The sequence below is a fragment of the Agelaius phoeniceus genome, chromosome 23 (assembly GCF_051311805.1).
Source record: "Agelaius phoeniceus isolate bAgePho1 chromosome 23, bAgePho1.hap1, whole genome shotgun sequence".
Classification (NCBI taxonomy): Eukaryota; Metazoa; Chordata; class Aves; order Passeriformes; family Icteridae; genus Agelaius; species Agelaius phoeniceus.
The window spans coordinates 4,033,830-4,060,044 of NC_135287.1; the positions used below are offsets into that span (position 1 = coordinate 4,033,830).

Consider the following 26,215-nt stretch of genomic DNA (forward strand, 5'->3'; position numbering starts at 1 on the left):
AATGATTCCCAACTCGACAGGGACCCAGCCCAAAGACTGCCAGAGTCAGGTTTTAAGCCATACAGCCTTATTAGGTGATTCCTTCCCCTTCATCCTCAGGGAAATGTCCCATCTGGTCATTAGAATTGATGAGACTCCCTGTATTAATTTCACCGGGCTCAGATCATCCCTTTAAATCTACTCATTAGCATCCCGAGTTAGATCTGCTGCGTTATCAGGTTAAATACATTTTTACATCCCTTAACTCCTGCCAGCTCTGCTGAGCTGGTTTATGGAGCAGAGGAGAGCTCTGCCTTTCATTCCAGCTGCTTGATCTTCAACAGCTTCTTAATTGCATCCTCATCAGACTCTGCTGGCAGTGACGCAAGAGCCAGCATTAACACAGAACTTGCTCTATTCGGGGCCACTGTCCCATGCTGATCATTTCTGTTGCTCTTAATCAAAGAAAAAGATCCTGGGGCACTTTTGAGGACCACACAGCAGCTTGGGATGCTCTCTGTGCCAAGCTATTTTTCAGGGCAAAATCACTAAATCAAATATTTGGCTGTGTCAGAAAGGATCTGGTCCAGCAGGAGGGCTGGGGAAGGTGTCCCTGCTCATGGGGGTTGGAACTAAATGATCTCTAAGATCCTTCCCAGCCCAAACCATTCTGTGATTCTATGGCTCAGGAAGTTCCTCAAGAGCAGCATTCTCTGCCCAGCTGCTTGTTTATGTTTCTTGCTTACTTTAAGTTGTTGAAAGTTTATAGTGAAATTCACAGACCAATGAGAGTTGGCTTTTCGGGGCAAATTCTCAGAGAAATCTCTTTTTAGGGGTTCTTCTTAAACATAAAGGGGAAACACTTTGGAACAAAACTTAGATGGGTTTTATAACCACAATGTTGCTAATATCCTGGCTCAAAAACATTAAAGTCCTCTTGGTGCCTTACTCGGGCTGAGTTTCCTTCTCTCCACAGAGCTTAACCAGCGGTTGGGAACGGCCTCTCTCTGCACCATGGGTGGGATCACCCCCTCTCCCCACCCATGGGGGTCCCACTGCCGGGACCATCCCCTCTCCCCATTCATGGGGGTCCCACTGCCAGGACCATCCCCTCTCCCCATTCATGGGGGTCCCACTGCCAGGATCACCCCCTTTCCCCACCCACGGGGGTCCCAAGACCGGGATCACTCTTCCTCCTTGCCGGCTGGGGGTCCCACTAACGGGACCGACCCCTCTCCCCACTCGCCGGGGTTCTCACTACCGGGATCTCCATCTCTCCCATCCGGCGGGGGTCCCATGGGGAGGAACGGCTCCTTTTCTCACGGTGTGGACATCCCATTGCTGGGATCATCCCCTCTCCCCATTCACGGGGTCCCACTGACAGAACCATCCCCTCTCCCATTCACGGGGTCCCACAGCCAGGATCATCTCCTCTCCCCATCTCCGGGGGTCCCATTGCTGGGATCATCTCCTCTCCCCATCCACGGGATTCCCAGTGCCGGGATCATCCCCTCTCTCCATTCACGGGAGTCCCATTGCCAGAACCATCCCCTCTCCCCATTCACGGAGGTTCCCCTCCCGGGATCATCCCCTCTCTCCATTCACGGGGTCCCATTGCCGGGACCATCCCCTCTCTCCATTCACGGGGGTCCCCCGTGAACGCCGGGACCATCCCCTCTCCGCATTCACGGGGTCCCATTGCCGGGACCATCCCCTCTCCCCATTCACCATCCCCCTGCCGGGACCATCCCCTCTCTCCATTCACGGGGGTCCCACTGCCAGAACCATCCCCTCTCCGCATTCACGGGGTCCCACTGCCAGAACCATCCCCTCTCCGCGTTCACGGGGGTCCCATTGCCGGGACCATCCCCTCTCTCCATTCACAGGAGTCCCAGTGCCGGGATCATCCCCTCTCCGCATTCACGGGGTCCCACTGCCAGAACCATCCCCTCTCCGCATTCACGGGGGTCCCATTGCCGGGACCATCCCCTCTCTCCATTCACCATCCCACTGCCAGAACCATCCCCTCTCCGCATTCACGGGGGTCCCACTGCCAGAACCATCCCCTCTCTCCATTCACGGGGTCCCACTGCCAGAACCATCCCCTCTCCGCATTCACGGGGGTCCCATTGCCGGGACCATCCCCTCTCTCCATTTACCATCCCCCTGCCGGGACCATCCCCTCTTCCAGGCGGCGGGCCCGGGCCGCGCCCTGCCCGCGGGTGCGGTGCGTGCCCCCTCCCCTCCCGAGCCGATCCGAGCCGTGCCGAGCCCGCCCCCGGCCGGTGCCCCCGCGGAGCCGGGACCGGGCTGGCGGCACCCCCGCCCCCGGGCCGGCGCCGCCCGGGCAGTGCGCAGGCTCGGCTCGGCTCCGCACACCCCATCATGGCGCTGCGGCGGCCGGAGCTGCTCCGGCTCCTGCTCCTGCCCCTGCTCGGTGAGTACCGGCCGGCAGCGCCCGCACCGCCCCGCACCGCCCGCCGCCCGCCCCGCCGACCGCGCACCGCCGTGCGCTGCTCCCGTCCGGATCGCGGAGAGGGGAGGGAGGAGGGATGCGCTGCTCCCGTCCGGATCCGAGATTCAGAGAGGGAGGAGGGATGCGGTGTCCCTGTCCCGGAGCCAGGGAGGGAGGAGGGATGCGCTGCTCCCGTCCCGATCGCAGATTCAGAGAGGGAGGAGGGATGCGGTGTCCCTGTCCCCATCCCGGAGCCGGGGAGAGAGGAGAGATGCGGTGTCCCTGTCCCCATCCCGGAGAGAAAGAAAGAGGAGGGATGCGCTGCCCCGGTTGCGATCCCAGGGAAAGGGGGAGATGCGCTGGCCGGTCGTGATCCCGGGGCAGGGAGGGAGGAGGGATGCGCTGCCCCCGTCCCCATCCTGGAGTGAAAGAAGGAGGAGGGATGCGCTGCCCGGTTGTGATCCCAGGGAAAGGGGGAGATGCGCTGCCCCCGCCACCATCCCGGGGAAGGGCAGGGATGCGCTGCCCCTGCCCGTATCCGTGCCCGTGCCCGTACCCGTGCCCCTGCTCCTGTTCCTTCTCCTGCTCCTGCCCCTGCCCCTGCTCCTGTTCCTGCTCCTGCCCCTGCTCCTGCCCCTGCTCCTGCTCCTGCCCCTGCCCCTGCTCCTGCCCCTGCTCCTGCTCCTGCCCCTGCCCCTGCCCGTACCCGTACCCGTGCCCCTGCCCCTGCTCCTGTTCCTGCCCCTGCCCCTGCTCCTGCCCCTGCCCCTGCTTCTGTTCCTTCTCCTGCTCCTGTTCCTGCCCCTGCTCCTGCTCCTTCTCCTGCCCCTGTTCCTGCTCCTGCTGCCCCGGAGAAGGGAAGGGAGGGGAGGGATGCGCTGGCCCGGGCGCGGGGGGATGCGGGGACAGCGTGGGAGCCGCCGGGATGGGGACGGGCCAGCACACGGGGCCGGCACTCGGGTCCAGCACACGGGGCCAGCACACGGGGCCAGGGCCAGCCCGCAGCAAGGACCCGCCGGATGCTGCAGGGAGCGTGGGACACACACAGCACAGGGGGAAACATCCCAAAACCCAGCTCAGCAAGGAGCGGGTCCAGGGCTGAGGGTGCCAGGAATGTGCAGGCTCGGCAGGCAGGCAGGGAGGACACTGGTGCCTATTCAAGACCAGGCACAGGCGCCTATTGTTCGGGGGGCCCCGCGTGAGTGTTTGCAGTTTTAATTGCAAAAACATTTGCTAATTCCGCTCAGGAATGAATTTGGGCTCATTTGTTGTCTGGCTATTAATAGCTGGGGGATGAGGAGGGGGACAGCAGCCGGTGGGCTCACGTTGTCCTCCCCCCCTCTGCCCAGATGGCAGGAGGAGAAGATGGGGTGGAGTGGGGTTAGGCTGACAACCAGCCTACAGCTGAGTACCAAAATACACAGGGCTGAGCGTGTACACACTCACCAGTCACTGTTTTGGGTCAACTTTCAAGGAAGTGAATGGAAATATTTCAAACAGTTTATCTAAGGACAAAAAACACTCCTCCAGTGACTCCAGAGAGCTCACAGAGTCTCTTAGAGTCGCTTTGGGTCTCAAGGAAAGTGAGATTTGGGCACTATTTACCCAATCAGTCAGCGGAGGGGTGTGAAGATGACTCTGACACTCATCCCCAACAAGCAGAGGGTTGTCATGCGCTCCAGGCTCTGGTGTTCACTTGCTTTGCTGTGGTTTGGAGCAGAAACAGCTTCAGTGGGAGAAATCAGGAGTGCCTGATCCCAGAGCATCACACAGTCTGCCCAGTGCTAGCTCTGGATTCAGCTGCTCCCTTTGACTGAGAAAAAACACAGATTTAACACGACTTTCCGTGGCAGAGGGGCTGCAGGGTAGAAAGGTGCCCCATCTCCTTCTTGTGTTGCATGAACAGAGCCCAAGTATCCTGTTGAATCTGGCCTAAAAGATAGGAGGAATGGAAACAAACTCCAGATATTTCTGTGTTTCTTCAGATGGACAGTAGTTGCTAAAAGCAGCCAAACCCCACTGGTTTCACACCTCTGACTGAGAGGATTTACCTGGTGAGTGAGCCCAGTGGTGCCAGGCTTTGCTTTCCATTAAATTCAAAGTCAGAGTGCCTCATCCTGTTTTGATTTCCAGTAATGTTTGAACTTGGGGTCATAAGCCCAAAAGATTGGGCAGAGTGAGGTTGAGAATAAAAAGGTTTCTTCCACCACGCCTGACTTGAGGTGCTGGGGGCACCCCACTAAAATAGGGTTATGCTGTCAGCAGTACATAAAATTAGACATGCACTGAAGCCTGCAGGGCTGGTGCTGGGTAGTGGGATGGGAGCGTGACTGGAAGGATGTGTTTGTGCCAACTGATTACTTGGGGGAGAAAAAAGAAAAAGGCATGAAAAGAAGGAGGCAAAGCTCCCAAGATGCTGAGATGCCACCTCTGACCTGCTCTAGACTCTGAGGTGCTGCTCTGAGCCCCGAGTGCTGCGGGCTGGGCTTGCCTCTGCTGTGTGCTGCTGCCAGAACAACCCCTGTTCTTGCTCATGGCCTTAAAACATTGCCATGGAAGGGGAGCCAGTGAAGCATGGAGCGTTCAGAGCATTCCCAGCTCTAGGCACTGAAAGCCTCTAAAGGTTCTGCACATCAGGGAAATGCCATGGCCACGATTAGAGCAGGGGAAGCTCTCGGCGGCACTGATGGAGAGTGGGGCTCACGGCTGACTTCAGTTCTACCTCCAGCTCTCTCTCCTTGCCAGCTTCCCTGTGGAAACAAATATTTGGATTTTAGAGGATTTCACGGGCTGGGCTGAGGGCAGAGCTGTGGAGACCCTCCCAAAACTCTGGAGTATTTCCTGTTGAAAATGGAACATGCTGATAGCTTGTAGTCCTTGATGGGGAGATATGGGCAAGTCTCAGGCACATTTCAGCTTTAAAGCTCATTATATTCAAATCTCCTTTTGATTTAATTCTGAGGGCTTGGTAATAGGTTGGATTTCGCAAAAGGCTTTTTAAAATCTATGGAGTCGAAGTTCTCATTTCCTTTTTTTTTTTTTTTTTTAATATATGAAGTCCATCTGTCCCAGCCACCAACAACTGTTCTGAGTCAGCTGTCAGTGCCAAAAACCACTCGGTGGAAATGTTGTTAGCTCCCTTGCAGTGATGATAGGTTGCTTGTTGGTATGTTCTGATGGGAAGTATTTGTAGTATCGCTTTCTTTTCAACAGGCAGTAAAAAACCGGGACAAACGGCTTTGAGAGCCCTGCCAAAATCAGATGCTTAATAACATCTTCCAAAAAATTCCTAGGAAGGGCTTGGTGTTCCTTTTTGGGTAAGCAGGGGTCTGGCATGGCCACCAAAGAGTGGTTGGATGCACATCTCCTTTACAGCTGTTGACAAAGAACGTGACACCAGCACATTCCCTCTTGCCCCGAATGCTTCTGAGAATTTCTTGGTTGCTGAAACACGAGGAGATCCAAAGAGTAAAATGTGTTTGCTTTAGTCTGTGGGCTGAGATGTTGCTCTGCTTTGTGAGCTTGGGTTCTTTCAGTGTTTATTTTCCCTGTACAAGTTGAATGCTGGGTCTCTTGGCCTGCTGCTGTTGTTTTTCAATTATCTGTCCACACATGGAGGATTTGCACCAGGGACACGCTTGGAGTTGCCAAAAAATCACCTAAACAAGTAAATAAAGCAGAATGACCTGCTGCATTTAGCTCCACCAACAAGGACAAAAGCTGTGGGTGGCCTCAGGCCAGTTTGCCCCTAACTTTAGCCATCCCCAAAGGGCACAGCAATGATCAGCCCCCACTCACTCCTGCTTCCCCTGCAGCTTGCTTGGATTATTAGTTCAGTTCCTCTTGCAAATTGGGCTGGCTGCTGGCTCATCCTCTGCCATGAGTGTTTGTGTGTTGAAGCAGAACTGGCCTCCCAGTTGTATATTTAGAGCTAATGCTTCACAGTTGATTGCATCAAGCCCCGATGATCCGGAGAAGGTTCGTGAACTCCTTACGGAGCCGGCCTGAAGTGGTGGGAGGGAGTTAGCAAAGGCAAAGATTTCCACAGGCCAGCAGCATCCCGAGTCCTCAAGAGTCCTTGTCTCACACAACAAGAGCTTGTGTTGCCAACATGCCCTTCAACAAGATAAAACCGCTGCTCTGTGCAAAAAAAAAAGCCGGTGGCCTGCTTGGAAACTGCAAAAGGAGATGAGTTCCAGATATAAAATTAATTAGGATAATTACATTCTCAATCTGGCTTCTCCATCGACGGGAATTTGAGCTGCAGCGTCTTCTCCTGATTGATAAGGGCTGGTTGCCTTCCCTCAGAGCCCCCAGGGAGTATCACGTTGTTGTGAGGCAGGACCAAAGCCCAGCTAAGCACTGAGCATCACTCCTGGGAGGTGCAGGAGTCAGGGCGTGGGCACAAACCCCAGTCCTTGCTGAGTCAGGGCATGGCTTCAGAACCAGCTAATGGCTTTAATTGCACTAATGAATGTTCTGGACACGGCCTGAAATTCCCCCAAAGGGCCTGGATTGCTGCTTGGGTGCAGTTCTGGCAATAGCTGTGCTTGGGGCAGAGGAAATAACTGCTGGGTCACAGCGCTCCAGCTCCCTGCTGGAAACCAGGGGTTTCACTTTTCAGAAGAATAAATAATAACATTAAAACTGGACCTTTTTTTGGCTGGAAAGTTCAGGTCTTTGTTTGCTCGTGACCCTTCAGAGCACCAACAGGAATAACCTGAGGGGAGAGGTGTGGTTTGGAGAGTTTCAATTCTTTTTTTGTGGGGACTTAGCAAAATAAATCTGTGGGGAACAGGACAGTGAGGAGTTCATGGAGTCCATTCCTTGGATTTCACCAAAATCTGTGGGGAACTGGACAGTGAGGAGTTCATGGAGTCCATTCCTTGGGGTTCCCCAAAATCAATATGGGGAACTGAACAGTGAGGAGTTCATGGAGTCCATTCTTGGGGTTCCCCAAAATAAATCTGTGGGGAACAGGACAGTGAGGAGTTCATGGAGTCCATTCCTTGGGGTTCACCAAAATAAATCTGTGAGGAACAGGACAGCAAAGAGTTAATGGAGTCCATTCCTTGGGGTTCCCCAAAATAAATCTGTGAGGAACAGGACAGCAAAGAGTTCATGGAGTCCATGGGTTTCAGCAAAATAAATCTGTGGGGAACAGGACAGTGAGGAGTTCATGGAGTCCATTCCTTGGGGTTCACCAGAACACTGGTTTCAGGGATTATCAAGTCCTCACAAGCTCCTGCTTCTCATTTCAGGGGTCAGGCAGCCTCTTTGGGGGATAAACATCGAGGGAGGTGTATTTTAAAGGTGTTTTCTGCTCAGGGACAGCCAGCTGAGGTCCTGCTATCACTTTGGTGGCCTTGCTGCCACTCTGAGGAAGCTTTGTGTGACTCCTGGGCAGCACCAGGACAGCTGCACACGGAGCTGGAGTCCTGTTCCTCAGGGCAGCATCCTCAGCCAGGCCTTCAAATGTCTTAGAAAAAGACCCCAATATGTAAAAAGTGAGGTTTGGAGAGGGAGCTCCTCTGCAGCTCCTCAGTGTCTTGTCAAAGCTGCTTTTCTGCTGTGTTGGGAATTGGAGGGAATTGCTTTAGGTGCATGTTCCAAAGCAGAGAACAGGCAGAGGAAAGAGCAGCAGAGGCAGGAGCAAAATTTATAAATGGGAGTTGGCCAAAAAAGAACCCCAAAACAACAACAAAAAAACCAAACCAACCAACCAAAAAACAAACAAACAAAAAAACCTCCGAAAAACAAAACCCCCAACCCCCCCAAAAAATTAAAAAAAAAAAACAAAATCCCCCCCAAAAAAAACCCCAAAACAACAAATATTTTGGAAATTTCTCCAGCTCCTGAGAGCACAGCTGGGTTGGATTCCCATGAACTCACCTGTGAAATGCTGTCAGATGAGAGTCCAGTCAGCTCTGGGCTGGCATTGGCCAATCAAAGAGAAACTAAAGCACATACATGTTGTAACCTGACAGCCCACAGGTACTTCAGATAAGCTCGAAAAATTAATGGGAATTGTTCTGTCATGCAAGCATTGCTTGTCAGTATAAATAATCCCAGGTATTGGGCTCTCTGGTGCCCCTCATGGGCTGGAGCACAGGGCTTAAGACTCAGTTACAAGGGGAAATGAAGGTTTTTCAGAGCACCAATGGATGAAATTAAATTGTGTTCAGATAATGCTTAAGGTTTTCTTTCTTTTTTTTTTTTTTTTTTAAGTCATAAATCCTAGGGATTTCAGAGTTAAAGCCAGAACATGCTGGAACCTACTCCCTTCAATGTACCTGATTATTACAACACAAATGTGAGATCAGCAGGTTTTTTGGACCCTCTTAATTTGTTTGGGCACAGCTGGCTCATTTGAAGACACTGAGCTTTAAAACTGCAGCATGCCAGGGACTGACTCTATCTTTGGCATGAGGCTGAAAGGCAGCAGTGGGCAATGTTCAGCAGTATTTCAAGATTTTTAATCACGCTATTAAAAATGTATTTTGGTGGCCTAGGTAAGATTTTCTGCTGAGCTGGAGAAATCCACTGAAATCTAAGGGGATTTTGTTCCTATTACTAGGCTGGGTTTCTAATGCCCATGACCTCCTCTGAAAATCCCTGCCTTAATAAACTTTGGGCAATTTCTTATATAAGTGGCCAGTATTTGACAGAGAGGACGTAAATCAGGACACTTTCAGGCTCTGTTTTGAAAGGTGGGAGTGAAATACTTCTAAAATTTCAGGTCTGTTGACAGCACCCGGCTTCCCTGCTCTCTTCCCATTGAGACATCTAATTAAATTGCCATTTTTGACACTCTTGCCCAGTATTTCTCAAGATGTACAGCCTTCAGCGCTTGCTGAAGGAGCCCATGAAAATCCCACATATCCAAAGGAAGTCAGGAGTTGTGTTTCATTGGTGACATGGAATAAGGCTGGCAAGCAAGGTCAGTGGAGGAGAGCTCTTTTTTACCTTTTAGCAGAGAAGCAGAGCTCTGCACAGCAGTCCTGCTTTTTATTCCCAGTGGAAAGGTTCCTGCCACTTTTCATCCCTCCAGGGTGGCCGTGTTGTTCTCTCAGACCTGGAGTGGAGGTGGCTGCACGGCAGAGAACTTAATGATTTTGTCTGTAAGTGGACAAGATCTTTCAGCCCCAAAATCACCCGTGGAGAGCAGCATTTATTGTTTTGCCAGGATGTTATCCTTGGGAAACAGAGCTTTAATGGATGCTGCTGCTGTTAGCTGCCTTACAGAACAGCTTCTGTTCACGGCTGTTTGCTGAGGGGCTGACAAAAAAAAAAAAAAAAAAGAGAAAGAAAAAGCAAAAACTCACTGGAAGCTCCTCAAAAGATGAATTCATGGTGCTCTCAGGCTGCCATAAAGATGAGGAGCGTTCCTGGGAGGATGGGATGGTGAGTGGCTGTGTGAATCGTGGTGCTGGAAGGAGCCCCTATGTCCACAGCAGCTTTTCCCACGTACCCCAGGGCCCATTAAGGAATTGCTGCCTGCTAATGGACTTCCTCCCGAGGCTCTGGCTGCTGACACTCTCCTGAATGATTTCCTGCAGCTCACACGGCAGGGAAGGTGTTGCAAAGTCCTGCAGCTCTCGCTGCTCCTGTAAAAAAGCTTTTATCCCCTCAAAGGGAACTTATCAACAGCTATTTTTAATACACACTTAAATCTTTGCTTTAATCTTTTTCTCCCGTATTGATCTTCAGCAAAAACCTTGCAGATAAATATTTCTTCGTGCCCACCACGTTGTTTGGAGCTGGTTATTTTTAGAGCCTGGAAAACATCCGCTCTGTGCTAGGGAGGTCCTGAGCATCTTGGAAAGGGAAGTCCCAGCTCTGTGCTCTGGAGCTCTGCTCCAGCCCAGCCTGTGGGAGCCCTTGGAGGAAGCTGTTGAGGTGTTTGGGTACCAGCAGAGTGGAAGGAGTGAGCAGAAGGAGTGAGCAGGGTCTCAAGCCAGAGGGGTGTCCTGGGTTCCAACACCCCTGTCTGTTGGGATTGGAGACATGAGCCATGTCTCGGGAGTGTTTGTGGTCAGGAGGACCCCAAGGTGTGTCAGAGAGTTTCTTTTCCCAGCTCAGCAACTGAAGATGGAGTCAGGATTCTTCAGCTCTGCTTTTCAAGGTTGTTTATTTTCTCTTATCTAGTACATTCTTTCCCTGGCCTGCTGAGGTCGGTTCAGCAGGTCAGTCCGTGGCACACTGCCCGCCCTCGAGGTGGTGTTGTCTTTTTATACTAAAAACTACCTGTGCTTTATTTACAATAATTTTCCAATACCTATCACCTATGTTAGACAGTTTGTCTCTACTCTAAACCAATCCAAAAGTGCCACCATCACCCAGAAGACAGAGGACAAGAAGAAGGAGAAAGAAGGACAAGGCACGCCCAAATTCCTTCATCTTGGAACCCTGAGCCCCTATTCTAAAAACCCCAAAATTCTACTTTTCACCCTGTGACAAACTAACTATCATTCTACTTAAACTTTTGTGGCTTGTAAATCCTCATATAAGGTTGGTAATTGTTTTTTCTATGGGTCAAAATCAAAGGCACAAGGGGGTCTTGGGCTCTGTGCCAAGGTCTCTGAGCCCCCTGGCAGGGTCTCAAGCCTGAGGGGTGTCCTGGGTTCCAACACCCTGGTTGGGATTGGAGACATGAGCCATGGGACAGGTTGGTTTCACCCACCACGGATCTCCTCGCTGATCTAGAGGCTCCCACACAGCACAGGAGGTGCTGCTTTCCCTCCCTCTTTGCTGTGAGCTGCTCTGCTGAGGTTGCAGGTGGTGGATGTGCATGGGGCTGCTCTGATTTCCCAGCAAGGCAATGCCTTATCTCCTTCAGAGCTGATGGAGTTGCCTTTGAACTGGCAGAGTGCCTTATAATCGCCCACTGAGCCTCGTGGGCTCTTTCTCAAGCAGAGCTGGCAGTTTGAGTTGGTAAACATCCTTCTGGAGCTGGTGTTTCCCTTCATTCTGGCCAGGTTTCAGCATCCCATAAATCTCAGAGCTCTGTCTGCTGGAGAGTGTTGGAGCTCAGTGCATCCCTCTGGGTGCCCAGAGTTGCCAGGACCCCACCGGGGGGCTCAGAGACCCTGGCACACAGCCCAGAGCACCTGGGGATTTGATTTTGACCCCTGGAGCAAGTTGCCAACTTTGTATGAGGACCTGAAAGTCACACAGGTTTGAATGGTGTAATAACAAAATGATCACAGGGTGAAAATGTAGATTTTAGGATTTTTGGTATGGGGGTTATGGGGACAAGATGGAGGAATCTGGGCGTGTCCAGCCTTTCTCCTTCTTCTTCTTGTTCTCCATTTTCTGCAGTGATGTTGGCACTTTGGGATTGGTCTAGAGTGGAAGTGCACTGTCTAACACAGGTGATGGGTATTGGGAATTAAGTGTCAATATGTTTTATGTAGTTTGTAGTATAAAAGGACAACACCACCTCGGGGGCGGTCAGAGTGCCTGTGGCTGCCCTGCTGAGCAGACCTCAGCTGGGCAGAAAGAAAATTTTATAGATAAGAATTAATAAACAACCTCAAGAGCGAAAAGTGAAGAGTCCAGACTCGTTCTTCAGCCGTGTGGGCCGAAGCAGAGACACCCTGCACATCCCAGGGCAGCAATTATCAACAGCAACCCGAGAGAGAGGAGCTTACACCAGGTACCAGCCCCTGCGTGCTGCCATCAGAAATGCTCTGGTGGGCCTGCCCAGCACACAGCTGTCCTGTCCCACACAGCAGGGAGAGAGGAGCCCTTTGAAGTCCCTGCTGGGGCTGGCAGCAGCTCCTGAGGCGCCCCAGCACCCCCTGTCCCTCTGCCAACTGCTCCTCCAAGCCAACAGCTGAGCTGCCACAGGGCGGGTCACCCTGCAGGGCTGGGCTTTGCCAGGGGGCAGAGGGGTGTCACTGACATATTTTCTGAAAAATCCCTTTGCCAGGGTTTTTCTCCTGGGAGGCTTCAGCTTCTCCATGTTTTGCTCCTCTGGAGTGTGATTTGGAGAATTGTTTACCCAGCATGTGAATTGTTTTTAATTAATGGCCAATCACAGCCAGCTGTGTCGGACTCTCTGAGTCTGTCATGAGTTTTTATTACCGTGCTTGTCTGGCCTTCTGATGTCTCCTTTCTCTTTCTTTAGTATAGTTTTCATATAATTTTATATAATTATATTATATAATTTTTAATATAATTATATTATATAATTTTCATATAATATAATTATAATATAATATAATATAATATAATATAATATACATAACATAATAAATATAATAAATATAATACAATATAATATATATCATATATAACATAATATAATTGATATAATATAATAAATATAATATACTATAAAATAATATCATAAAATAATAAATCAGTCATCTGAGAACTTAGAGTCAATTCTCATCTCTCACCTCGTCCTGGGGACCCTCACAACGCCACAACAATTAATAACCACAATTGATGTCCCCGAGTGAGTGACACCCCAACAGAGGGGACTCCAGATTCCAGTTTATCCCTGAACATTGGAGGATTTGGGGGCTTTTGGAGCTCTGTGCCCACGTCCCAAGGCGTGCTCATCGCCCACCAGCATCCTGCTGCTGCTCCACAATGGGAATTGTTCTCCCTGCCTGGGCAGGCTCCTGCTGTTCTGCTGCAGGCTCCTTGATCCTCCTCTTTCTGCAAATATTTGGAACAGATCCTTTTTGGCTGTTTTGACAGTTTGACTCAGCTATTAAATGACAAAAGCGAGCTGGAGCCAGGTTCACTGTGGTTACAAGCAGCTCTACAAAGAGGGGAGCTGAGGGTCAAATTCAGACACGGGGCTGTGTGGGAGAGGTCCTGGCCTCGAGGCTTGGTCCTGGAGCAGGGCTGGATGCAGCAGCTCTGCCTGCAGCCTGCAAGGGCATCCCTAACCTTTGCTGCCCGTGACACTGCACAGGGCCGAGGAGAGCCTGGTTTTGGAGTGACAAATACGCCATCATTCTGGCTGCTTCCATATTTCCCAAGAGCTTTGCAATTCCTGGCTCGTCCTTGGTCACTTCTGAGGCACACATGCTTTAAGTCTCACATCTCTCACTCAGCTCCATGTCCTGGACATGAGGCAAGGACTCCCTTGGCTATCAAGGCTTCTCTCTTTCCTCTCTCCTGAGTTTCTTCATGGTATCATGAGGAACTGTCACTCAGCTCCACGTCCTGGACATGAGGCAAAGACTCCCCTGGCTATCAAGGCTTCTCTCTTTCCTCTCTCCCGAGTTTCCTCTTGGTATCTGTGCCCCTCATTGAGAAGCAGTAGCTCCTTCAAAGACATGCAAGGAAGCCCATTTGCGGAATTTACAGCTGCTTCCCCAGGCTTGAGTGTCCTGCTCTTTAAGAGCAAGCTTTTAAGCGTGTTCTTAAGAGGGAAGATAAGTGGTGTTAGGATCCTTTCATCTTCTGGCTCAGAGCAGGCTGGAGATAACTGATAAGGGGATGACAGCAAGGAAGATGCATAGGCACCTTTGGATTTAATTCCTACTTTGCAAGGCAGTCTTTAAAACATCTTGGGTGGGAACAGAGGCTGGTAAAATAAAGCTGGGCCTTCCCTTCTCAGCATATGTCTTTTCCTCATGTCTCTGAGGCAGATCCTCCGTGTGTGCCAGCAGACTGAGCTGGGTTCTCCATCTCTGAGCCCTCCTTCTGCTGCTGACATTCGAGGGACTTGGCTGGGGCTGTCTCTAGACACTGTTTCGGCTGCTGATTTCATTTGCACTTTTTTTTTTTTAATTTTCTTTTTTTTTTTGCAGCAGTCTTTTGCACATTTGGGCTGTGCTTTAAACAGCGCCGCGCTCGCAGCCCTGCACGTGATGGGCTGAGCTGATTCCTGTGCCAGGGGCTGGGACAGCACCCCCAGCCCAATGTGGCTCCAGACCCTGCATTCCTGAGCCAGGGGCTGGGACAGCACCCCCAGCCCAGTGTGGCTCCAGACCCTGCATTCCTGTGCCAGGGGCTGGGACAGCACCCCCAGCCCAGTGTGGCTCCAGACCCCTCCTGAACAGACCCTGTATTCAGCTCCAGAATTCCTGCCTTAGCCCCTTGTCTGCTGGCTGGAACAGGTGGCAAGCACATGGCTCTGGGGGTCTGTGCTGGGGGTGGTCTTTAGGGTCAGCTGTATCACAGAATAATGAGGTTGGAAGAGACCTCTAAGATCATCGAGCCCAACCTATGCCCTCACACCTCAACTGGACTATAGCACCAAGTGCCATGTCCAGGCTTTTTTTAAACACATCCAGAGATGGTGATTCTACCACCTCCCTGGGAAGAGCATTCCAGTGCTTTATTATTCTTTTGGTGAAGAATTTTTTCCTAATATCCAACCTATCCCTTCCCTGATGTAGCTCGAGGCTGTGTCCTCTGGTTCTGTCAGTGCTGCCTGGTGGAACAGACCAACCCCACCTTTGTACAGCCTCCCTGCAGGAGTATGGAGCCCACATTCCTGCTACACCTCCTGCCTCACCTTCTGGCCCAGCTGGCCCTGGGCCACCCAGCCCAGAGGTTTCTGGCCATGCCCACGTGCTGCTTGTAGGGAACAAACCACCCCACTGAAAATGGGGTGCCTATGGGCTGAGCCTGCCCCAGCCTGCTGCCTGCCCCTCCAAGGGAATGGGGGAAAGCAGCTGGGGCAGAACCTGTCAGATGCTCCCCAGCACCTCAGGGCACACACTCTGTGTCCCATATCCTGTTCCCAAATGTTCAGAAATGTTAAAAGTTATAAAATATTTGTGTGTATGATAAAGTGCTAGGACTGTTTCTGGATATAGTAATGCTAAATGGAGCATACATGTGAGAGCCAAGCAGTTAAACTCATTGGATAGCAGTTTCTCAGAATGAATAGTCTGTTATTTCTATCTTCAACTGCTTACTGCCACTGCACAGAATGAATATTACCACAGAATAATGGAATGGTTGGTTTGGAAGGGACCTTAAAGTTCAGCTAATTTCACCCCCCATGTCATTGGCAGGGACACCTTCCACTAGATCGCCTTAAGCTCAAAGACCCATTCAAGCTGGCCTTGATCACTTCCAGGAATGGGTCACCCACAACATGTTCCAGTGTCTCACAACCCTTCTGGCAAGGAATTTCTTCCCAATATCCAAAGGAAACACATACTCTTCAGGTTTTAAAGCCATCCACACTTTCCCTATCACTGTGTGCCCTTGTGTAGCTCATCTGCCTCCTCCTGGTAGGCTGTTTTCAGATGCTGGAGGGCTGCTCTAACAATGTGCCCAGAGTCTGCTCCTCTGTGCAGCTCCAGGGGTGCTCCACAGCAGCACACTGCACAGGGAGCAGCGGAGCTGGCGAGCTCCCAGCCATGCCAGACCTAGAACAGAGGGAAAAGTGGAGCTGTTTGAGCCAGGGAGTTCCTTGGCAGGGCTTTGGCACAGTCTGCAGGTGAGTACAATCCAGAGGAGGCAGTGCTGCATGCCTTGGGAAGCCCAGACCCAGGTGCTGCTGTTGATTTTCCTGTTGTGTTATCTATATGCCAAGTCTCTCCAGACGAGGCTCCAAAACCTTCCCACAGCAAGCCCCATGTCCCTGCCCCTCAGGCTCTCTCTGGGGAGCTGCTGCAGCTGGGCAGGGCTGGCTCTGCCACCCTGGACCTGCCTGGCAGCCCCGAGTGTGAGCAGCTCCCTCTGGGATCAGCCCCCGGTGCCTCTGCACCTCGCTGTTACTCAGCACTTTTCCCTGACAGGGAATTAAGTAGGATTTCTAGGTCATTGTGGGGCTGTCAGGAGGAATCGTCTCCTGCAGACCTCATTATCAAGGCTCTTTCTGCAATGCCAGACTTCAGAACAATTGCAGCCTGCTTCCCTAAACACTGACTAATGAGACAGAGCTGTTAGCAGCAGTTTGCTAAATAAAGGCTGTTTCTGCCTGAGACAGAATAAAGCCAGACTGGGATTTTCTTAGCTGTCTCTTACACAGGAGGTATTTCAAAGGACCCTGATTAAAATAATGAGGTGGATGCTGCTCTCGTGGTGGCTGTGTGGGGTCAGTGCTCGATGCCAGCACCAGGTGCTTCCTCACAGCAGGGACTTGAATTTGTGCTCAAGAAACCTGAAATTCTCAAGAACTGAGAACTGAATTCTGAATTGCTCAAGAAACCTGAAATTCTCTCCTTGGTTTCAGGGTATCCTGAGCCTCTCCCTGAGCTCCCCTGCCTTTGTCCTGAGCTGGGTGCTGACCTCCCTTCCCTTGGGTGTCACAGGAAGATATTCTGTGATCCCCAGCTCGCAGCCAAGCTTGCCCAGCATTCACACACATGGGAAGGCAGCTGAGCAGAAGGGACAAGTGTGACAAGTGTGACAAGTGTGTGGCAGCTTTGGAGAGGAGCTGGGGGGTTGCAGCCTGCCCAGAGGAGACAGGTGAGATCTCAGCTTGAAGCTGGGCACTGAGCAGAAGGGATGCAGCCCCCAGCTGGGCAGGGTAAAGCCAGGTGACTTCTGTTGATGTGCCTGTAATGAGATTTTTCATCCTCCCTCTCTTCCTGTTGTCAGAAGGGCCTGGATTAAAGATAAACTCTGGAGCATGATGGGATGAGTCCTTGCCTCTGGCTGGAGCAGGCACAGGAGGGCTGGGGAGTTTTCCCTGGCCAGTTTTGTTTGAAGAGGTGCTTTGATGTGGCAGTGGGAGTCCGTGGAAGGTAAATGGTGTCTAGACAGGTTTTTCTCACTCTCTGTTGTTATCTCTGAAGCAGCAGGAATGGTGCCAAGCAGGCTGAATGGCTCCAGAGGCAGAGCTGGTTCTAGAAAGATGGGAGATGGTTCTTCAGGAGAATCCAGGACAGTTCTCACCAGACCCTGGCTGAACCTCTTGCAGGTGGAACCTGGATCACTTAAGTGCAGGTAGATGCTCCTAAGAGTGAGCAGGAGAGGTCCAGGAGGTGGCCAGTGTGTCTGCAGTGAGCTGGCAGGGCAGAGAGGTCCAGGAGAGCCCCGTGCCCAGTGCTGTGGCTGGCAGGTTGGGGATGCAGGGTGATCCAGTCCATCCTGGCAGCAGCAGAGTGCTGAGAGAAGGCTCCCTTGGCCTGGCTAGCTGCAGGGAGGCAGGACTTGCCCAGCAGAGCTGGCCTGGGTGCCCAGGGACCTCTGCAGTGGTGGTTCTGTGGCTGTGGGAGGGAAGGAGAGGACAGCCTGGGATCTGCAGAGACCTGTGGCTAGCTGGCAGGAGCTGCTCTCAGCACTGCCTCTGATATGCCATCTCCCCAGGCTGCTGGGGAGGGGAAGTGGAGACTGGATTCAAATGCCTATTGTCTGTCCTTCAGCTGGGAGCAGGGCCAGCAGAGAGAGAGAGGTGCTGGCAGCCTCTGATGCAGGGGCAGATGCGAGGGGAAGCACACTCATCCGTGAAACGCTGGCACTGGCGCTGCACAGGAGCCTCAAAGGTTAAGTGCCATGTGCTGGAATGCACACATGAAGGTCAGGAGAGAGGTCCAGGGCTCCTGGGATTCCTGCAGGGCTGGGGGAAGCTTTTTGCAGGCAGCTCTTGCCATGGGGACGAGGCCCTGTGCAGCATCTGTGTGCTGTGTGGGCTCCTGCTGCCCCAGCTGTTCCAGCGTGGCCGTGAGGAGGCCAGAGCCACACTGTGCCAGGTTTGGTGTCACCTGGGAGGCCTCAGAGCAGCGCAGGTGAGCTCAGCCTGGCTCCCCTGTCCTGCAGCTGCCAGGTTCTGTGAGCTGAGCATTCCCCAGCCCTGCCTGTCCTCTCAGGCTCCAGCACAGGTTGTGAGCAGAGCTGGAAACTTGGCACCGAGGCACGGAGCAGCCAAGAGCCCAGCTTGCTCCTCTGTGTCAGGGCTGGCTTCTGTGCTGCTGTGGGGAGTGCAAATGTGTTCCCAATCTGTTTGCTTCGCTGACATGGCTCCAAGACACACAGGGAACAGATACACTGACCAAGAAGGGGCCATTGTTACAGGGACCTTCCTGACTTCATCCCCAGCATCCACAGAGCTCAATCCTCCCAACTCCCCCAGCCTGAGCTGCACATTAGCACACACAAGGCAGGGGTTTGCTCCTGCTTTACTCAATTTGTCCATCTGTGTGCCCTGATCTGGCCCTTTGATTTCCGTGCTGATCTCTGGCAGGCAGGTATTAATTCAAGCTGGAGATAAAAGCAGTTCCCAGCGTTGCCTCCCTGAGAAGCAGCCCAGACATCCAGTGACACATTGCTAATTGCAGCCAGGCAGACAGATAGCAGTGCTGGAGGCTGAGCAGCCAGGAGCCAGGGGCTGATGGGCTGATGGACAGCTTGGGGTGTTGGCCAAGGAAGAATGAAGGCCCCAAGAAAAGCAGAGAAGAGGAAGGGAGTTACCTCATTTGTTTTTAGCAGGGTTGTCCTCTGAGAGGTATTTCCTTAAGCTTCATACAGTCCGAATTTAGTTACAACTTTTATGAACAATAAAAGCTTCCATGGTTTCCCTCGGAGGAACTGGAACGAATCCAAATAGATTTTAGTCCTGAGAAGCAGATCCTGTTATTAATGTCAGCCTAATCATTTCTTTCCATCTCCTTCCCACCTTTCTTGCCATTCATGCTGCTAAAGCCTCCAGGCGAGTTACCAAGTCCAGTCCACCCCTTTTAGCTGTCTCTGACCTTAGAGCCTCCCCTGGCTTTTTGAGGGCATTGAATATACCTGGCCCAGGCTGGGGTGGGCACTGTCCCATGCCTCAGGAGGGGCTGGCAGTGTGGCACAGGAACCCAGAGATGGTAGTGGCACAGAGCTGGGCTGAGCCAGGGGCCAGCATGTGCTGCTGTGCCCGTGTCTCCCTGGGAAAAGGGCCCCTGATCAGAGCTCCACTGGGAGCATTCAGCTGAGAAAATTCTCTGCTAAAAATAGCAGCAGATGATGTTTAAGGAGAAAAACAAGGCAGGGTCTGGGAGAAGTTGGTTCCCAGATATGTGGCTAATATCAACTCACCCAGGACAAGTAATCTTTTAACCCCTCTGTGCCAAGGCTCGTTTCTGCTCTGTTAAACAGACTTGCCCTGGTCAGGAATCCAGGCTGGGCCGAGCCAGGCTGGGTTTTGTCCTCTTTGCTCTGACACAGCATTACTCCCTTCCCTCTCCCCCTGCTCATTTATGCTGGCATCTTCCTAATAGCTCTGTGTGTCAGGCTTTTCATCTTTATCTGTCTGTGACTTCACTTGGGCTCCCTTTAATTCCCCGGTGCACTTCCTAAGAAAATAATCTCCCCCGAACCCTGCGGCGCTTCTCCCCGCGCAGGTTGGCAGCCTGTGCTGCTCAGGTTGATGTTAACAAGGCAAGTCTTCTCAGATCTGCTCCTGTGATCCAGGGCTGCCCCTAAAATCACATCTCTGGGCTTGCTGAGTGCCTTTCCCCCCTTGTGGGGCTGCGTCCTTTGTTCTGACGGATTCTCTGCAAAGCTTCAAAGCTGCCTGGCGGAGGCCGGCCCCAGCTCTCCCGCCTGGAATGACGGCACAGGGATCTCTGTGAGCTCTTGGTGTGCTCACAGGCAGCTGGGGATGTTCCCTGGGTGCCTGCAGCAGGCTCCTGCAGCGTTTATTTGTGCGTGTTTCATGGCGCGTTCATGAGACAATTGCGGTTTGTACCCGGGGCTAGAATTATACGCACGCGGGGAAAGGGAAAAAAAAGGCAGAAATTACACTGTAAAATTGGAGGAAATGTTCTTAAAACGAGAGCTGCTTTCAGTCTTGTCATAAATGATTTCTCTGTGTGCTTGCTCACGCCCTCTCCTGTTCCCTTCTCCAGCCCACTCCCGGCTCTTGGCTCGGATGACTGCTGCTCTCTCCCCAGCTCCCATTTTCCACAGGAAGATGACATGGTTGGTCTTCAATAAGCAGAACCTCGGATCCGTGTTTTGCTGGTCAAGCCTCTAGGCTGGAGGAGAAGGGAGGATCAGGAGATTAGAGTCACAGACAGAGGAATAGAGGATTATAGGCTAAACCCCTGCAAGTCTCTGTATTGATGGTTGGGACATAGCCAGACACTAAGGAGCGCTGCAAAGCCTGGTGCTGATAGCATATCCGCTTATTTCCTGTCTTTGCATTGCAGGCAGCTTCTGAGATGTGTGTCCTCATCAAAAGGCAGGGTCAGGCAGGTAGCAAGCATCCCAGCTCCCAGGGAAGTCAAATACCTGCTGAGATCAAGTCTGTGCCTCGGCTGGCGCTCAGCCTGGAAAATGTCACCGTGGCTTCTGAGATCCTCAGCAATCCTTGAGTCAAATTCCCCACACGAGCCAAAAATAAAGGAACTTGCCCCTTTTCCCATTGCAGTTCACTCCCTCTCCCTGACACTGGCCATAGATCCCTGTCACATCTCACTGACCCCACTCTGCCCTGGATTTCATCCCTCAGCATCTGTCGGCTGCCAGGAGAGTCCTGCTGGGAGGAAGGGAGAGGACAGCAGGAGCACCATTGCTCCTGGCTTTTGTGGTGCTTATCTGCTGGTTCCCTCCCACTTTGCACTAATTTGGTACCAGCATCTGCCACTTTGGGGAGGAAGGGGACTTGCTGAAGTGAGAAATAACGTAGGATGTGCCTGCATGGCAGTTCCTAGGGCTGGCTGAGGAAACAATGGAAGGCAAGTGGGACTAGGCAGGAAGGGTTGGTTTCAAATCTGCCCTGTGCAAAAGTTCCCACTGCTCTCCAGTGCTCACCATCTCTGTTCCTGGGATTTGCTGCTGCAAGGCATTCTCATCTGGTAAACAGGTCACAGAGAGGCATATCCACTGCTGCCTGAGACAGCGTGTGCCTTTGCTCTTCCTGGGATTTCCATTCCTCATTTTTTTCCTCCAGTGAACTGGAACTGTACATCCTCACTGAGTACAGGGGATGCTGAATGTGGAGGGACTGAGGCTCAGCTGAGGAATGTACAGCACTTGGGGAGATGGAAATGATGGGGGGAAACTGCACAAGAGACCCTCAGCTTCCTCAGGGTGCCAGGGGCCTGGCCAGCTGCATCCCTGGGGTTTCCATGCCCTAAACAGAGGTGGGGATGAGCTGCCCTCCTGGGATCCCCTCATCCCCATTTTATTTCCCCAATGCTGGCTGTGAGCCAGCCCAGTTTGAAGGTGTAATTAGGCTGCCCATTTGTTAATGAAATGGCAAGACCAGCACTGAGCACATCCTGGCTGGTTCGATGCATTCCTGGCCGAGTGATCTGGGATTTCTCCTCTGTTATTTTGCCAAAACCTTGGTGCAGCTGTAAGGAGAAGCTCTCCTGCCTCAGAACCACACAGCAAGGCCACCTGCCCCTGTTTTGCCTCCTGGAGACTCAGCCTAACACTGGAAGCCCAAAGCATCTCTGAGGGGCTTGACCCCAGAGGCCACCAGCAAGGCAAAGAAGTGGTCTGGGCAGGACTTAATCCCCTGGCAGGAGCTCCATGCCCTATTCCCTGTTGCTCACACAAGGGAAATGAGACTTTCAGTTCAGCCTCAGGTTTGTTGGGAAGGAAAAAGCAATTCAGGAATGCAGGGAATGGTGGTAACAGCTTTCCTGTTCATGTTTCCTTTCTGTTCCCCCTCCACTACCCTTCATCCCTGATTTTGAGGGGCAAATTCCAACTCTTTCCGTCCTCTCCCTGAGCTGAAGTTGGCCTGAAGTATATTCCAGAAAGAGATGCAATCTGACATGCTGGAAGCTCTCCTTGCTGCTTCCATCCTAATCTCTTTAAGTATTGGGTATTAGTCATGCACACAAATATTGCACATACAGCCAGTGCTCTCCAGGAGAGGAGCCAGAGCCCAGGGGATGAGCTTGGGAAAACAGGAGAGCTAGGCCCAGATTAAGATGTTGGGCAAGGTTTGTACAGCCACATCTGCAGGGTATTAAATGGAGTATAAATGTCCATCTCCTCCTTGCTGGCAGCTGAGTGAGGGTCCCTTTGTGGGGCTGGCACCTCCAGCCAGCTCTGTTGGGACAGAGGAAACCCCATTTTAATAAAATGGGGTCGTTTCTGTGAAGGTGCTGATCTGCAGGACCTTAACATCTCATCTCTGCCCACGCTGCAATGCCACAGCAAGCAAAGGTTGTGAAACCCTGAGCTGCAGGAGCCCTGATCAGATGGTGGCTTGAGACAGTCTGTCTGCAGCTGCAGCCCAGTGTGATGAAACCAGGCTGGGGGAAACCATCAGAGAGCTCTGTGTGGTCTTCCCAGGCAACACCTATGGTTCCCTGCCTGCCTGGGAGACAGGAGGAGTGTCTGGCTGCAGAAGGAGCTGCTTTGCAGAGAGGCTTTTGACCTAAGAGGGTTCCAAATCTCCTTGAGAGTAACCTGTTCCACTCCTCAGGGTGGGTGTGCTTTGCTGTCTGGTGAGGAGGTAGGACACTAAATCCTCCTGTCCAAAAGGAAAACAAAAAGGAAAGCAAGGAAGAAAAGAAGGAGGAGGAAAGAAAAAAGCGAAAAAGAAAAAGGAAAGGAAGAGAAAAGCCTGTGTGCGTGGCCTGGGTGCTAATGAGCCCTCTCTGCAGCAAATGCAGTCAGGTCTTTAAGGTCCCAGTTGAAGTCAGGAGATTTAAATCAGGAGATTTAACAGGTTAAGATTTCATTCCAGAACTGCACGTACCCGTTTGAAGTCAGGCATCTCCTCACCTTCTGTACTGGTGAGGAGGAAGAAAGTGAATTAAGGGCAAAATCCCAAGTTCTTACACCTCCAGATGAATGCAAACACCCGGTGGTGTTCACACAGCTCCATCCTGCGGGGTCCTGCTGCTGCTGGGACCACCAGAGACCCCTCACCACCAGCATTTCACAGCAGAGTGCCACAAGTGAGCTCCCTAAGAGGAGGAGAGCAAAGCCCTGTGGATGCCAAGGCTGCTCTGCAAGGCTGCATTTCCCTTCTCTGGGTTAATTCTGCCTGGTGCTCCCTGCCCAGGCGGGCACATCTCTGTTGGGAGGTGTCTGTCAGAGAGCTGGCACCCTTTTAGCTGAGCAGTAAAAGCCATGCATCTTAAAATAAGGCGTGCTGGTTGATGATAGCTGGTAAAAATAAAGCCTTACTCGCACAAGCAGCTATAACAGCACAGAGGATTTACGACTGAGTGGGTTTTTTCCAGGGTGGGCTGGCCACAGTCTGGTGATGGCCTTTTTATAACTGTTATCAGCTCCCACACAGACCAGGTCCATCTGTTACTTAATTTGAACGGAGACACTCCTAAGCTTTTGTTCACTAATCTCTGGCTGCACATTGACATTGTTCTCCAGCAGGGCAACCCACCCTGGAGTCAAGGCTGAGCTCAGGGAGGTGCCATGGAAAAATGGAATAAAAAAAGGCACATGGCTCGCTTGGGTCACTGGGCAAACACGGCCCATCACCTGCCTGCTCCCTCCTATCAGCCCCCAGGGGCTTTAGCCTGACACTGAGGGGCCAGAGCAAACACAGCACCAGCTCCTTGGGATGAAGGAAAAGGAGTGGAAGTTAAGACTGAGTGCTGCAAAACATTTATTCACCCTTTACAAATCCAGTCTTTATCTGTCACAAGTACATTTGCTGTTCCTGAAGTTCCACACAAAGACATTTGGACAAAGAAAGCCCAAAAAAACTTCACCAAACAGTGCCTAAGGCACTGTGGTGTCTCACTGCTGTGCCACGCTGCGTTGTCTGTCCTGCACCACCTGGCACAAGTCTGCTTGTGGAATTGCAAGGAGACGCTCTGGGAATAGAGAAGAGGGGGGATAAAGAGCCTGCAGCACTGGGAGACAAAAGGATGGATATTTCCAGGCAGATGGTCTGAGGCTCCTGAAAGGGCTTATGGTGATTTCCTCAAAATAAGCTGAGGGCAGGAATGCAGCCTCCCCTCTCCTTGTTTTACCCAGTCCAGCTCTGCATGGCTCCCTCTGCTCTTCTTCCTCTGGAGGCTTCCCACCCATTTCCCAGGCAGCTTCCTCCCTGCTGCACACCCCCCTTGAGAGGCAGGGCCAGCCCTGGGTCAGCCTGGCTGCCCTGCCCAGCTCCCCTGGGCTGCTCTGTGCCCAGGCTGTGCTGTCCTTGTCACCACTGAGGATAGATGGATGATGGATGAGTGATGGATGGATGGATGGATGGATGGATGGATGGATGGATGGATGGATGAATGATGGATGGATGGATGGATGGATGGACACAGGGATGGATGGATGGATGGGTGGATGGATGGATGGATGGACACAGGGATGGATGGATGGATGGATGGATGGATGGACACAGGGATGGATGGATGGATGGGTGGATGGATGGATGGATGAGGGATGGATGGATGAGGGATGGATGGATGGATGGATGAGGGATGGATGGACACAGGGATGGATGGATGAGGGATGGATGGATGGATGGATGGATGGATGGACAGACACAGGGATGGATGGATGGATGGATGGATGGATGGATGGATGGATGGATGGATGGATGGATGGATGATGGATGAAAGGATGGATGGATGGATGGATGGATGGATGGATGGATGGATGGATGGATGGATGAGGAATGGATGGATGGATGGATGGATGGATGGATGGATGGATGGATGATGGATGGATGGATGGATGGATGATGGATGGATGAGGAATGGATGGATGGATGGATGGATGGATGGATGGATGAGGAATGGATGATGGATGGATGGATGGATGGATGGATGGATGGATGGATGGATGGATGGATGGGGGATGGATGGACACAGGGATGGATGGATGGATGGATGGATGGATGGATGGATGGATGGATGGATGGATGGATGGATGCTCCAGGGGCACCTCCAGACGAGCAGCCCTGAGGCTGCTGACATGCAGAGGGTTCAGCAAACGTGTTTTAACACCCCCCAATGTATCCCTCACTCCTGCTGCACCAGGTACCCCCCCAGAAGGCAGAGGTGCCTAACAAGGTGTGTGGTTTATTGTTTATTATGCAGCGTTCCCACATGGCTTAGGCACACTTTGAATTGCAAATCCAGCAAGGGCTTGGTGTTGATGGACACCTCGAGCAAGGAATATTTCTGTTGCTTTGGTGGGCAGGTGTTTAAATGCAGCTGCGTGGTTTTGTACTGCCTGTGCCTGACAGTGCATTCACTAAAATTACTGTATCAGATAACATCGAGCGGGGCTGCAGCTCAGGATGCTGCCAGCAACTTCTCCCAAACTGTCTCCTGGTCATCCTCTCACTTTCCCTATAACACAATACCTCACCTCCTCTTCAAATTTCTGCCTAGACCTTTCAAACAGACATCAGGATGGAAGGAGATGGAAGGTCAGGCTTGGCTTTGAAAAGTAGAAAGGAGATTTAACACACAGAGTCGCCTATAAAGCTGCTTTTTTTTCTTCAGTATAGCGTTTTAAAATGATTCAGATACCATGAGTCACAGTAACAAGCATGGGCTGGATCTCTTTAGCTGAAAAAAAAAAAAAAAAAGAAGTGCCATAAGAATATGCTATAGACTTCAGTGGCTTGTCCTGGATTCTATTTTGGAGAACTGATGACATTTGGGATTCAGCCGTATGTCTGGCTGAGTCTGCAGCACACAGAGAGCTGGTAGGTACTCAGAGGGGTAGAACATACAGATCTGGTAGGATTGGGGATTTTGCAGCCTATGGAGACCTGGTAGGAGCTGGGAGGTGCAGCACATATGGACCTGGTGGGATCCAGGGATGTGGCACATACGGCTGTGCTGGGAGCCTGTGCTGTGGCACACATGGACAGGGAATGCAATTCCAGCTGTTCTCCAAACCCCGGCTGCTGCGGCCTTTGAAGTGAGATTTACATAACACAAACCCTTTGCTGCTTGTTTGTGCTGGGCTGGA

At 51.9% G+C, this 26,215-nt stretch overlaps 1 protein-coding gene across 1 annotated transcript in view; it reads left to right on the forward strand.

Moving 5' to 3' along the window:
- The first annotated feature begins 2,300 nt into the window (after window positions 1-2,300).
- The window catches only part of JAM3 (junctional adhesion molecule 3), a 35,849-nt gene continuing 11,934 nt past the window's right edge, over window positions 2,301-26,215 (forward strand). Inside the window, exon 1 of the mRNA XM_054647560.2 lies at window positions 2,301-2,416. Within this exon, the coding sequence (XP_054503535.2) occupies window positions 2,365-2,416 (52 nt within the window). The 5' untranslated portion in view covers window positions 2,301-2,364. The remainder of the gene's footprint in view (window positions 2,417-26,215) is intronic.